General features: G+C 46.5%; 1 protein-coding gene and 1 long non-coding RNA gene across 3 annotated transcripts in view; one reads left to right on the top strand and one right to left on the bottom strand.

Annotated features, from left to right (window-relative positions):
- The window catches only part of LOC308571476, a 379,389-nt gene that overhangs the window by 15,177 nt on the left and 352,192 nt on the right, over positions 1-12,020 (top strand). The window lies entirely within an intron of this gene.
- ACLY (ATP citrate lyase) overlaps positions 1-12,020 on the bottom strand; it is a 58,895-nt gene that overhangs the window by 25,809 nt on the left and 21,066 nt on the right. For both annotated transcript variants that reach the window (XM_081166146.1, XM_081166147.1), the window contains exons 6-13: positions 10,389-10,468; positions 8,592-8,722; positions 6,576-6,694; positions 5,562-5,698; positions 3,330-3,391; positions 2,776-2,893; positions 1,240-1,394; positions 176-266 (exon numbers count right to left, since the gene is read on the bottom strand). In XM_081166146.1, the coding sequence (XP_081022272.1) occupies positions 176-266; positions 1,240-1,394; positions 2,776-2,893; positions 3,330-3,391; positions 5,562-5,698; positions 6,576-6,694; positions 8,592-8,722; positions 10,389-10,468 (893 nt within the window). The remainder of the gene's footprint in view (positions 1-175; positions 267-1,239; positions 1,395-2,775; positions 2,894-3,329; positions 3,392-5,561; positions 5,699-6,575; positions 6,695-8,591; positions 8,723-10,388; positions 10,469-12,020) is intronic.

The following is a 12,020-nucleotide window of genomic DNA, read 5'->3' as shown; positions in this document are numbered from 1 at the left end:
GGAAATGTTCCTTGGCAGGGCAGGGGCAGAGGGGGACGGACGGACAGACGTGGAAAGGATTCCCTGAAAAATATTACGTTTCCGATTTCCACGCTCCAGCAGCCAGTGCAAAGGGAGAGCACGCAGGAATGGGAAAGCAGCACTGCGAGGGAATCCGAAGAAACTGGGAGCTTACCAGAAAGCGTTGTCTGCTTTGCCTTCTTTGCCGGAGCCAGATCGTCGGGTCTGCACTCAGAAAAAGATGCCGTTCTGCTTGTTGCTGGGGTCTGAAGGGGAACAGAGAAGCCAGAAAAAAGGGGGTTAGTGGCTCACTAACACACACAGCCCCAATCCAGCCCACCAAACCACAGTGGAAGGAGATGAAATCCCTCTGCCTGCTCTTTAGAAATCTCCCCACCTCTCATCTTAGTACTGAACGCCACAGCACCAAGAGAGGAGACAAATCCTTACTCTTTAAGCGTAAAAGGCAACCCTCCCAGTGCTGGAGCAGGGAGGGCTGTCTACCTAAGTTTGTGTGCATTTGTTCCTGTGGCGAGCATGAATGCGTATTGAGTGTGCCTGCATGTGATCTACGCATGAACTGGCATGTGACCCTTGAAGGGGTGGCTGGATCAGTGTGGGTCCTCAGACCAGGAAATAAGCCACCCTTGTGCTATAGGGTTATTATTATTTCTTACCGGCAGGTCCCGCCTTTTCCTGCAAGGAGCTCAAGGCAGCCTTACAAGGTTCTCTCCTCCCTCCTTTAATCCCTGTGAGGTAGCTTAGAGTGGGAGGCAGTGACTAGGCCCAGGGTCACCTAGCGAGCTTCAAGGCCATCTGGAGTTTTGAACCCTGGTGGCACGTGGGTTAAACCACAGAGCCTAGGACTTGCCGATCAGAAGGTCGGCGGTTCAAATCCCCACAACGGGGTGAGCTCCCATTGCTCAGTCCCTGCTCCTGCCCACTTAGCAGTTCGAAAGCGCATCAAAGTGCAAGTAGATAAATAGGTACCACTCCGGCGGGAAGGTAAACAGCATTTCCGTGCGCTGCTCTGGTTCACCAGAAGTGGCTTAGTCATGCTGGCCACATGACCCAGAAGCTGTACGCCGGCTCCCTCGGCCAATAAAGCGAATGAGCGCTGCAACCCCAGAGTCGGTCACGACTGGACCTAAAGGTCAGGGGTCCCTTTACCTTTACTCCCATGTTCTAGTCTGACACTGTTAACCACTCCGGCTCTCAGGTTTGCAGTACCAGCCTTACCGAGGAGCTGCCGCTGGCGTTGAGGAGGAAGTTTGCCGTGTGGGCTGCCGTGGGAGGCTGGTTTGGGATGGGCCGGTGTCCCAGTGCCATGCCGACAATGGCAGTCATGTGGGTCTCCGTACCAAAGACGTGGATAGGAATGCCAGTAGTTTTCCCTGAATGCAAAAGAAAAAGAGCAGAATCAGAACAGGCTGCAGCCTCCCTGCAAAGACTCACTCTAGAAATACAGTCATACCTCGGGTTACAGACGCTTCAGGTTGCGTTTTTTTGGGTTACGGACCGCCGAAACCTGGAAGTACCAGAACGGGTTACTTCTGGGTTTCGGCAGTCGCGCATGCGCAGAAGCACTAAATCACGCTTTGCGCAGAAACGCAGAAACGCACTGCGCCGCTGTGGGTTGCGAACGTGCATCCTACATGGATCATGTTCGCAACCTTAGCGTCCACTGTATGGTGAAGTTAAAGAGAGGCCTTGTTTTATCATGGGTACACAGCAATGACCATCACCGGTTAAGTTTATTACTACTGGGAGACAGTGTAAGAGAGAAGTCTTAATCTAGCAGCATAAAAAAATGTAGCCCGAATTGTCAAAAGTTGGAGTTACCAAGTCTTTAATGCCCTGGGGCCAGCCACTGGTTTTTAAACAGAGAACCATGTTTTGAATGGAGCAAGCACTGGAAAGTCTGCTGGCTTTCCTTCTCCTGCCTCTGGGCTCAAGTTCAAGAGATTGGCTGAGGGGCATGAAGGTTCTTTTTATCAACCATGCTGGAAGTCCGATGGGGAACCCAGGGGCCATATTGAGAAACCTTTGTTGCCAGCTGTCATCAACGCTCTTTAAATGAGGCTAAGGACCCGGGCTGAGAGCAAAAACAAATGAAAGCAAATGAGGAAGCAGGAAGTACCGTATTTTTTGCTCCATAACACTCACTTTTTTCCTCCTAGAAAGTAAGGGGAAATGTCTGTGCGTGTTATGGAGGGAATGCCTACGGGTGGCGGGGGGGATCTGCTGCAGTCGTGAGCAGAGGATCCATGGTTCCCCTTCCTTCCCTCCTCCGTGGCTCGCTTTGCTCGCTTTGCAACAGAAAAAAGCGGGAGAAGAGCCACTGAGTGGGGAGAAGAGAGGGACAGAGAGCCTGGTTACAAAGCACGGATCCACATGGATCCTTAGGATTTTTGCACTGGGTCACCCCAAATTCACCATCAGGTCACATAGCATGTCCATGGTTACATCTTGCACCAAAAAAATCATGCACCCACTGTTGCCTGGGGCCGCAGTGGTGCAAAAGCGTGGTTACAAAGCATGGATCCACATGGATCCTCAGGATTTTTGCATTGGACTACCCCAAACTCACCGTCAAATCACATGTCTGTGGCCACAGCATGAACCACAAAAATCATACATCCACTGTTTCGTTTAGAATATTTTTTTTCCTTCTTTTCCTCCTCTAAAAACTATGTGCGTGTTATGGTCGGGTGCGTGTTATAGAGCGAAAAATACGGTATTTGAAGTTTAAATAATCCTCAGGGTTTTGCTCACCTACTTCCCCCATGACTCGTAAGCCCTCCTGGTAGTTTGGGCCTCCTCTCCTCACGAAGATCCTGACTTCATGCTCTTTCAGAGGACCCTGATAATCTTTAATAGCCCTCACAATGCCCTGCAGAAGGAAATATTAAAAACAGAGAATCATGCACAGACACTCATGGCTAGCTCTAGCTATCAAGCCAACAAAATCCACATTAACGATGCTCACACCACTGCCTCGCCTGATCTTGCCTCCTCTCACCACAGAAGCTGAAGGACAGGCTACCTTGGGTCAGTGCACTGCAACTAGGATGAAAGACTAGAGGCAGTACCTATTTTTTGATCCTCGCAAGAGTACTGAACCTCATCACAGCGCTGCAACTTGCCCCAGACAAAACCTAAGTTCCCTCGGCACTCGCACAGACAGTGCTGAGTCAACAACCCATTCAATTCAGTTCCAATCCACCCTGGAAACTCAGCAAAACGTAAATGTTTCTTTACCGGCGTACTCAGATGAGGATGCCAATATGAATGACCAGTGCCATGCACCTTTTTGGGATCAACTTTACCTTAAAGGTGGCAGCCACGTTGGTAAAGTTAGCAATGCTCCCTCCAATGATCAGGATTTTGCCTGTGCAAGGTAGAGGAAGGAACAAGAGGGAAGAGAAAGGAGTTGATTTGTTAAGAAATACCAGAACATAATTCTAGGCCTGGAGCGCTTTAGAAGCAGCTGATAGGCAGTAGCAGGGCTGGATTTAGGTTTGATGAGGCCCTAAGCTACTGAAGGTAACGAGGCCCTTTATATGTCCAGCTGTCCTTTGTCAACAACAAATTGTCGCTGTTTTTTGTGTTGAATATATGCTATACGGTAATTGATGGACCTGATAGGTATCTAAAGCCATTTGCACCTAACAAAATATCTATTTTATCAAAGTAATTGTTGAACTGAAATACAATTAAGAAGAAGTATATTAACAGTGAAATACAAAGAAGTAGTAGTATATTAATAGTGAAATAATTATTAAGCTCTAACTTAAAATGATTTTTTATTCATAACAAACTTAATAATGCAAACACGTTGGCATTTGGCAATAACAAGAGTTCCTTTAGAAACACAATTTACAAAGACTCATAATCTAGTCTCTAGAAACTCACTATAAAATGAAATAATAATAGGTGTAAATATATGATGCAAACTACTAATAATTATAAATAGCTTTATTAATATGAAATTAAGGTTATAACCTGTACAATGCAATTGTCATTAATACAATGGATTTTTATATAATGTCAATATCACCATAGCAGCCCACACTGTTCATTGGAACAGCAGACCTTTGTACCCTGTTACACTTAGTGAGTGTAAAAGACGGTATTTCTAGTAATAGGTACATCCAGTTTTCCTTTAATTTTTGGGGGGCCCCCAAGAGAGTGGAGCCCTAAGCTATAGCTTGTTTAGCTTATATGTAAATCCAGCACTGGCCAGGAGGATGCTCCAATATAGACGTTGGTCATTATAAAATAACATGCACACATTGGTTCCCTGAAGAAATTCTGAATGCACCTAGATGTCTCTGGGGGTGGGAGAAAAGCTGTCTTTTGGAAAGCTTTGCACAAACCCAATCGCTCATTATCACCACATTCAGCAGCAAGCAGTTGCAGGACTTAAATGCTTACCAGCTTCTTTGGAAGGTGTTGGTGAAAATGCACCAGGGTAGAAGTCCTGTAGGGTCTGGTTGAGGCTAGGCCTTCCTAGAGGACCACTGGGGCAGGGAGTCTCAGTCCCCAAAGGATCTAGCTGGTTGTGGGGCCAGGAGGCCATTAGGCTGCCCCTCGGCTTTCACTGAGCCAGGTAGGAGCATTTCCTTCCTGCTACTGTTCCTTCCTCTTGTCCCTCCTCCTCTCACCTCTCATTGACCTTCTCTTCTTTCCCCATCTGAGTTTCTCTACCTGCCAGCTCCCTCTCTTCTCTTTATCTGCTTCTCCCTTGCTTGTTGTCACATTCTTTTTCCTGGCCAGCCTAGCATGGACCATTAAGTGGGTCATTTCTAGGCACTAGGATGGGTTCAAGAGAACGGTGGTTCCAACGTCCGACCACCAAGGTGTTGCGTCGAAGAACAACAAGTATTTCTATGAAACAACTTTCCACAGTAAACCACACTCCTGGCACACAAAAGGCGCACCCAAGGTTTCTACATCCACACACAAAACACACCTTTCTCCATTCCGCATCCAAGAGACAATATCACAGTTCAGTGGCTCATTCCAGGAAGGCCTAAAAATGCTTGAGGAAGGTATGGAACATGGCTGGTCAGAGGGGGATTTGGTTGGGCATGGCCTCCTGGGCCAATCAGAATGGTCCGTGTCAGGAGCTCGGCCTACACTTGAGTAGGACCCTGGCAGAGACACATGCCAGACTGGCATGTTCTCTCCCTCCTGGTCGATTGTTTGGGAGCTTCAAAAGCTTTCTTCAGCCTGAACGTCACAGCGACTGATGCCAACAGACACCGGCACACTTAGGGGTCCGTAGAGTTTGCACATCATGCGTAACAGACCTCAGCAACGCAGCATTTTGGCTAATCTACTTTATTTACATATAAGCACACACGGAGCACTGCAACATGGCTCCCCCTCTCTCTCTAGCATCAGACAGCAAAGAGTCTCCGTCACTTCCCACTCTGTGGAGTCAAAACATATACTGTTGTGTGAAAGACAACAATCCCGTGACTGCAATCATGGAGCAGGAATTCTAACAGTCCCCAGGCTTGAGGTGCTCCCCCACCCCACACGTTCTCTTTTACCTTCTGGGTGCTTTTCCCGTGTCATGAGGGAGAGGATAGTCTTGGCATAGTCGTAGGTCTGCTGTTCACTGGGAGCTCCGGAATATTCGCCATAGTTGGCGAGTTCGTTCACCCCACCAAGGTCACAGATGGTGTCACTAAGTGGAAAGCACACAAGTGATATTAAGAAGGCTCAGTCTGCGAAACTAAGGATGCCCATAAGACCCTGTGGAAAGCGGAGCAAGAACGAGGCTGCGTTCCTAGTTCACGATGAGGAACTGAGGCAAGAGCATCAGCTCTTCAGTCAGAAAATCCCGCCACAATAGTTAAAATAAAATGTTCATGTGGCAACACAGCAGCTCAGCCAACAGTGGGAGGTGGGTTTTTTTTTGAACTTTGCAGACAGAAACAGAGAAGCCAGTTTAGTTAGCGAGGATTAGAACCCACTTAGCAGAATTGAAGTGTGTGCATGCGTATCAAATTATCTTGCATAAAATATCCTCGGCTTCCCAAAGTTAAGTGTTGGTAAGAATTTACCCAGCAGTGGTCATAGCTGAGCCTAAGCACAGTTTCTTCCAGCCACCATGGCAACTGGAGAAAAATGTGACAGGACCACTATGCCTCTCAAGCATTGATATGTGAAGCCGCGCTCCACAAGCCTAAACACCTGAGAATTCTCACTATACATTTTTGCTACAACTGCATTTTGAAAGCAAAGCAAAAATAGCAGAGATTCCCAGGGTGGCAAATCATGTATCAGGTTATCAGTCCGTGTATTTATATGGAATATGTTGTCTAAGGCCTAAGCGTAGGCTCCATTTCAGGGACAGCAAAATCTCCTAAGTATTAAGGGCAATGTACCGCCGAGAGAGTTCCAGGGACCTCTCAAAAGTCTCATCATTCCATTCCAACAATGATTAACCCGTGTGGGATGATTGGGCAAGGAAGAGCAAACGATGACTAATCAAAAGATGGAACTTGGAGTTGAGCCATACATTATTCAGCTGCCACTCCCACAAGATATGCGCTTGGTACCTGTACACTACGGAGGCGCCGCCTCCAGCCACCATGGTCCATATTCTGCCTTTGGGATTCAAGATGGTCAACTTTAGGCTGGCTCCACTCTTGGCGTCAAGGTCAGCGATATAGGCTTCCTGCAGACAAGAGCCCGCATATTATTAGAATCAAAACTTCTAAGGGCAAAACAGTAAACTCCACACTTCTCTCATAACACAAAGCCTTTTGTGGGGGGAAATAAAGGAGGAGCAAGTAATCCTTTCCCCATATTTCCATTTCCCCCCACAAATGCCCGTAGATCAATTTAAATGACACTCGCTCACTCATTGAGTTATGAAGCCAGATAAATGTCCTTTCTGGAGTCAAAATGGGGCAAGGTGCACATCTTTGCACTCATTTCTGTGTTTTCACACACGTATATTGAAACCAATGTTTCCAAAGATAAAATCTAGTCCCACCCTCAGGAATTTACAAGGTGTGTCATCAATCATGGCTCCTCTCCCCCTACAGCAATACGATTCCATGATTCCTTGAGGGAGGTCACGACATTTGGCACACCTGTTTACACAGGCATTCCCTTGATCTCTCAACCCAAGTCTCCTGTTAAGCTGAATATAATAATGATAATTATTATTAATGATAATAATAATAATAATAATAATAATAATAATAATAATAATAATAATAACGTAAACAAGCCTGTAAGGTCAAGGCCAGGTCTGAGGAGGAGGCCACAGGCATGATAAACTTCCCCACTCTTTCACCAAAAAACAACTAACGAGGCAGAAGGGTTGGGTGGCAGTGTTGAAAGCAGCAAAACTCTATCTGCTCAGTAGTACTTCAGTAGCATTCCCCAGTGGTGTTTGACGGGGGCAGAGGTACTGAGGATAACAGCGTTGGAGGGATTCAGCCACCGCCTGGACTGGGGTTTCTCTTCAAAGTATCAAGCCACTAAAAAAACCCCATTATTATTATTATTATTATTTCTAAAAAAGGCAGCCAGGTATCAGTTGTATTTGTTCCTCCAGGGATAATGGACCCCTGTGCTTGCCCCACCCTGTCAAGTATGGATACCAGGCTTGTCATCCTAGCAATTTTATACTGTGAGGTGCTATGGGAATCTAATACATTTTAGTTAAACAATTCCAGGCCAACGTAAATCTCTGGTGCAAATATTAGATCTGAAGAGGAAGGAAGTTGGACTACCCCAGGTCCCAAATAATGCTGTAGAAGCACCCCCCCAAAATGAGAGGGAGAAAAACCAGTGAAAAACAGGAGGGGTGCTTTCTGTTCATCTCCAAGGTTAGCCAAACTACCACTGGAGGGACGGACGAAAGAACCGATGTTCAAGAAAGGTGTACGAAGAAAAAGGGGGTTGATGAAGTGATTAGGTAGGGGCCCAAACCTCAGTTAATAACAGAGATTGAGCCTTCCTTTTGGTGCTGCTCCTACCCTGTGGATTTTGAGAACATTTCTTTCTGTTCTTGCAGAGGCCAGACCCAAGTTCATTAACATTCTTAACAAGTGTAGAGTCTAAGAGTCTTCATTAGTGCCTGGCAAGGGGGATGATTCAGTGAGGTCGTGTGTTGTTGTTTTTTTAAAAAAATAACTCATCCATTAGAAACCTGGCCAAATTGAGTTAAATGTCAGCACTTGAGCAATAACACACTAATGGGGATTGGCGGGCAGGGAAGAAAAGAGGTATCTAAATGGATTTCTTGGCCAGACAACAATTCTTTTTTTAAAAAAAACAACAGCCTTCCACCTTGGTTTGTATTTTGTGCAATTGCTGTAATTACTAAATTAAGAAATGCCAGAGCATCAGATAACCACTGGAGACATTCTGCCAAGCAACAAGACACAGGGGATTTTGGGAGACCAAAGTGGGACCAAAATGTTCTGATGGGAATTCGGATTTCGAGACGGAGGCTTTGTTGCACGTTAGCTGGAGTCAAGGAGCCTCATGCTCAACAGAACGCACTTAGGCCACCTTAATTCCCTAACACCACCCTGAGAGCAGCCCTTTTCGTTTACCTCTGGATAAGCTTCTCTTCCAAAGGGAGGGGGGAAATCCACATCGCCCCATTTCACTTTGCAGATATAGTCAGCCGTTGCGTCGATCTTCGCAGCGAGGTCAAGAACATAAACGCCATCTGCGGTTACAACTTTGTTGGCGAGGGGAGAGGGGGAGACAGAAGGAGGAGGTCAGCATGAACCTACTAACAAGGACCAACAAATGGAAAAGCATCTAGTTTCAAGGTGTTGCCTAGGTAGGAAATGGTTCTCAATTTCATGGGGTCTTTCCCTGTTGAGTGCTGAACCAGATCCACCATCATAGCACAACCAGCACCTTCCAGTGGCTGGGGCACACTTCTGGAATAAATCTGGACGCAGAAAAGACAGGGGTGGCTAACATCTACCCAAGACCCACAGCCAGTCCACGCTGAACAAGGTCAACTCCATACATGGTCACTTTCTGTGATATTTATGTGCCAAAGTGCCTTTTAGCCTGCAGCAAACTACTTCTGACCATTATGAACATGGCTGCAGGCTGCTTCACATCGCAGGAGTACCCCAGAAAACAAAACAAAAAAAAGAAGCATCCAAAGACTCAGAACAAAACCTTTACTTAGAAAATAAACACAGTGGATCCTGAAGTATTTTTTAAAAATGTGTCTCCCTCAGGGCCTGAAAGAGGAGCTAGACTTTTCCCTTTTATCTTTACTGGGTGAAAGGCCAGTAACATTGCGTAACACACGAATAAGCCAACTTTCACTGAATAGAAATGTGCTCTCTTACAAATACCTCTCTTACAACTATCTCCTGAATGCATTAAATGTATAATAGTTTAATGATGATCTGTGGGTCGTCCCCCCTCCCTTTTCATGAAGACACCTGGGTCTGGTTATTAAGTATTTAGTTCTTTTAATCTGAGGGGTGGGTTTTCAGTGGCTTTTTTTATTTGTTTGCTTGTATATTTCAATTAAGGATGTTTTAATATTACGTGTTTTTTAATTGTGGGTTGATTTTATAGTTGCAAACCACTTGGAAGCCATATTGGCATATAAGCAGCATGTATATTTAACAACAACAAGAAGTGGCAGGCAAATTTGTCATCCCCACCCCCACCTCTGCTTCCTGCATATACCCACCACGGGCCAAAAGAAGCCCCTGGGAATTATACAGCTGGGGGAAGGGAAAGTCACACATCATGCAATACACCAACCATGCCTGCTACACGCAGGCAAGGATGCAGTGAATTTGCACAATATATCCCATGTCAAATAAAATTCCTAGATAAATAAAAATATTAAGTGATCCTCGGAAATAAAGGATGCTACATGTTCTGATCAAAGTGGATTTCTCAGGACCAGACTAGATGTGATGCTAAACATCATTGTTCTTCATCGTTCACCCTTTTGTTTATTTTAATTTATTTATTTTTAAAGCTGAGAGGGGACATGGTTGTTATTTTAAACTCACAAGGGAGGGAGAATGACGACAGTGCATTTTATATTGCATCTAGTTTGACCCTCGTTTCTGGAGGCTTGTGAGAACTGGACGTCAAAATTAATCTCTGGAAAGATTCGCTTGCACCAGCGCTCTCAAAGACTGATGGACACTTTCTACGCTCCCTGTTTGTGGAGGAGGCCTAATTTAAGTGACTCTGACAAGAACAAGTTCATGGAAATGCATTGCCTGTCTGCAGCGAGCGGCCCGTGCTCCATCTTCATTTTCTATTCTACCACACTTCGCCGTATAATTGAGAACTGCAGAATACAGAATGAATGAGATGTGGACATTTCACTGAAAACAACAGAGAGGAGTTACCTAGCGGATTGATTTCCAGGTACGTAAAATATAAGTCTTCGTAAAGATTGAAGAGGCCAGAGATGAAGCTCGCCAAGACACTATATAAAGAAGGCAGAAACACACACAAAATGGGAAAACAGACACAGACAAATTCATCAAGACCAAATGGGTGCACACCAAAGACACTCCACATTGGGCCTGTTATACAGCCATATCGTTAGTTCCTTCAGTCTGTCTGCCGTCAGTCCAGCTGAGGTTTCAGACGCCCAGGCCTGAATGAGTCAGACATTGGGACTGCGTCACCTGCCATCGCGATCCCTCCCTAAAGGCCATTTATTATCCGCCTGAAGACGACATTAAAAGGAAAGCAGGCTCCTTCAAAATGTCAGCAGGGCACCTCCATGTCGAGAAAATGATTTTTTAGTGTAAAAAGAAAAGAGGGGGGGGGAGAACCCAGCCGTTCACCACCACAGAAACAAAAAAAGGACAGGAGAAAAACAGAGGATGTTTTCTCTACCAACCATTGTGAGTACTAAGGATGCTTTTCTTAAAGACCACAGGTGGACTTCAGACAATTATGCTCGCCCTAGCAAGCAGCACTTCCCTATAGCGAGCTGCTGGCCTTCCTCTAGACTTCGAAGCCGCAGAGGCAGGTGAAGGGTTGTCCTGTGGGTTGCGCTGCAGTCCCTGCCACTGCCCCAGCTCCTATGCCGAGATGAAGGCTTGGGGCTGTTTGGTCAAGATGCCTAAAGAGCCTCTGCCATGCAGGGCCCAACAGGAAACCCTCCCTGGGCCGGCTTTTCTTGCTACAGCAAGGAACGCAGGCGGAGGAGAGCTGGGCACCGCTACCCAAAGTTGTTCAGGGCACCTTCAAGCATTGTTGTCCAGAAGGGTGCGTTCCCCTATCCACTGGTGTCTCCTATGGGAATGGCTGGTTGGAGGGGATCTTGTCCAGAGAGGGGCAGAGGGGGCGAAGCAAGTGGCGACTACAAGCTTTGGTGCAAGCTCGTAGGGCTGGCCTGCCCCAGCCACAGGTATACCCAGGCCTTGAGCGTGGAAGTCCTGCCTGACAGCTTCAGATGCTCGAGGAGGAACATAACTGAAATCTGATACAGTCATACCTTGGGTTGAAGTTGCTTCAGGTTGAGCATTTTCGGGTTGCGCCGAACGTTGTAACGGAACGTGTTACTTCCAGGTTTCACCACTCGCGCATGCGCAGATGCTCAAAATGACGTGACGCGCATGCGCAGAGGCAGCGAATTGCATGCACGAGCAGACGCGGGTCGCCATTCGGTTCAGGATGCAAATGGGGCTCCGGAACAGATCCCGTTCGCATCCAGAGGTACCACTGTACTGAAAAGCAGTTCCTTCCTGTCCCTTTAAACTAAAGCTGGCCCAGAAGCATTTTCCAAACCCTTCCCGGGAACCTCTGCCTACCATATACAATGGTACCCTGGTTTGCAACCATTTTGGATTACAACCACGTCAAACCCGGAAGTGCATGTCCCTTTTTTTGAATTACAACCCTTTTTTATTAAAGCCCCCCTCCCCTTTTTTTGGAGGCCCCATTGGCGAAAGTGCGGCTTGGGTTACAACCTGTTTTGGTTTACAACCGGACCTCCGGAACGGATTATGGTCATAAACCAGGGT

The sequence above is a fragment of the Podarcis bocagei genome (genome assembly GCF_964188305.1).
Source record: "Podarcis bocagei genome assembly, chromosome: 13".
Taxonomy (NCBI): Eukaryota; Metazoa; Chordata; class Lepidosauria; order Squamata; family Lacertidae; genus Podarcis; species Podarcis bocagei.
The sequence above is the reverse complement of the archived record's forward strand: the minus strand, read 5'-3'. Positions and strand labels throughout refer to the sequence as shown.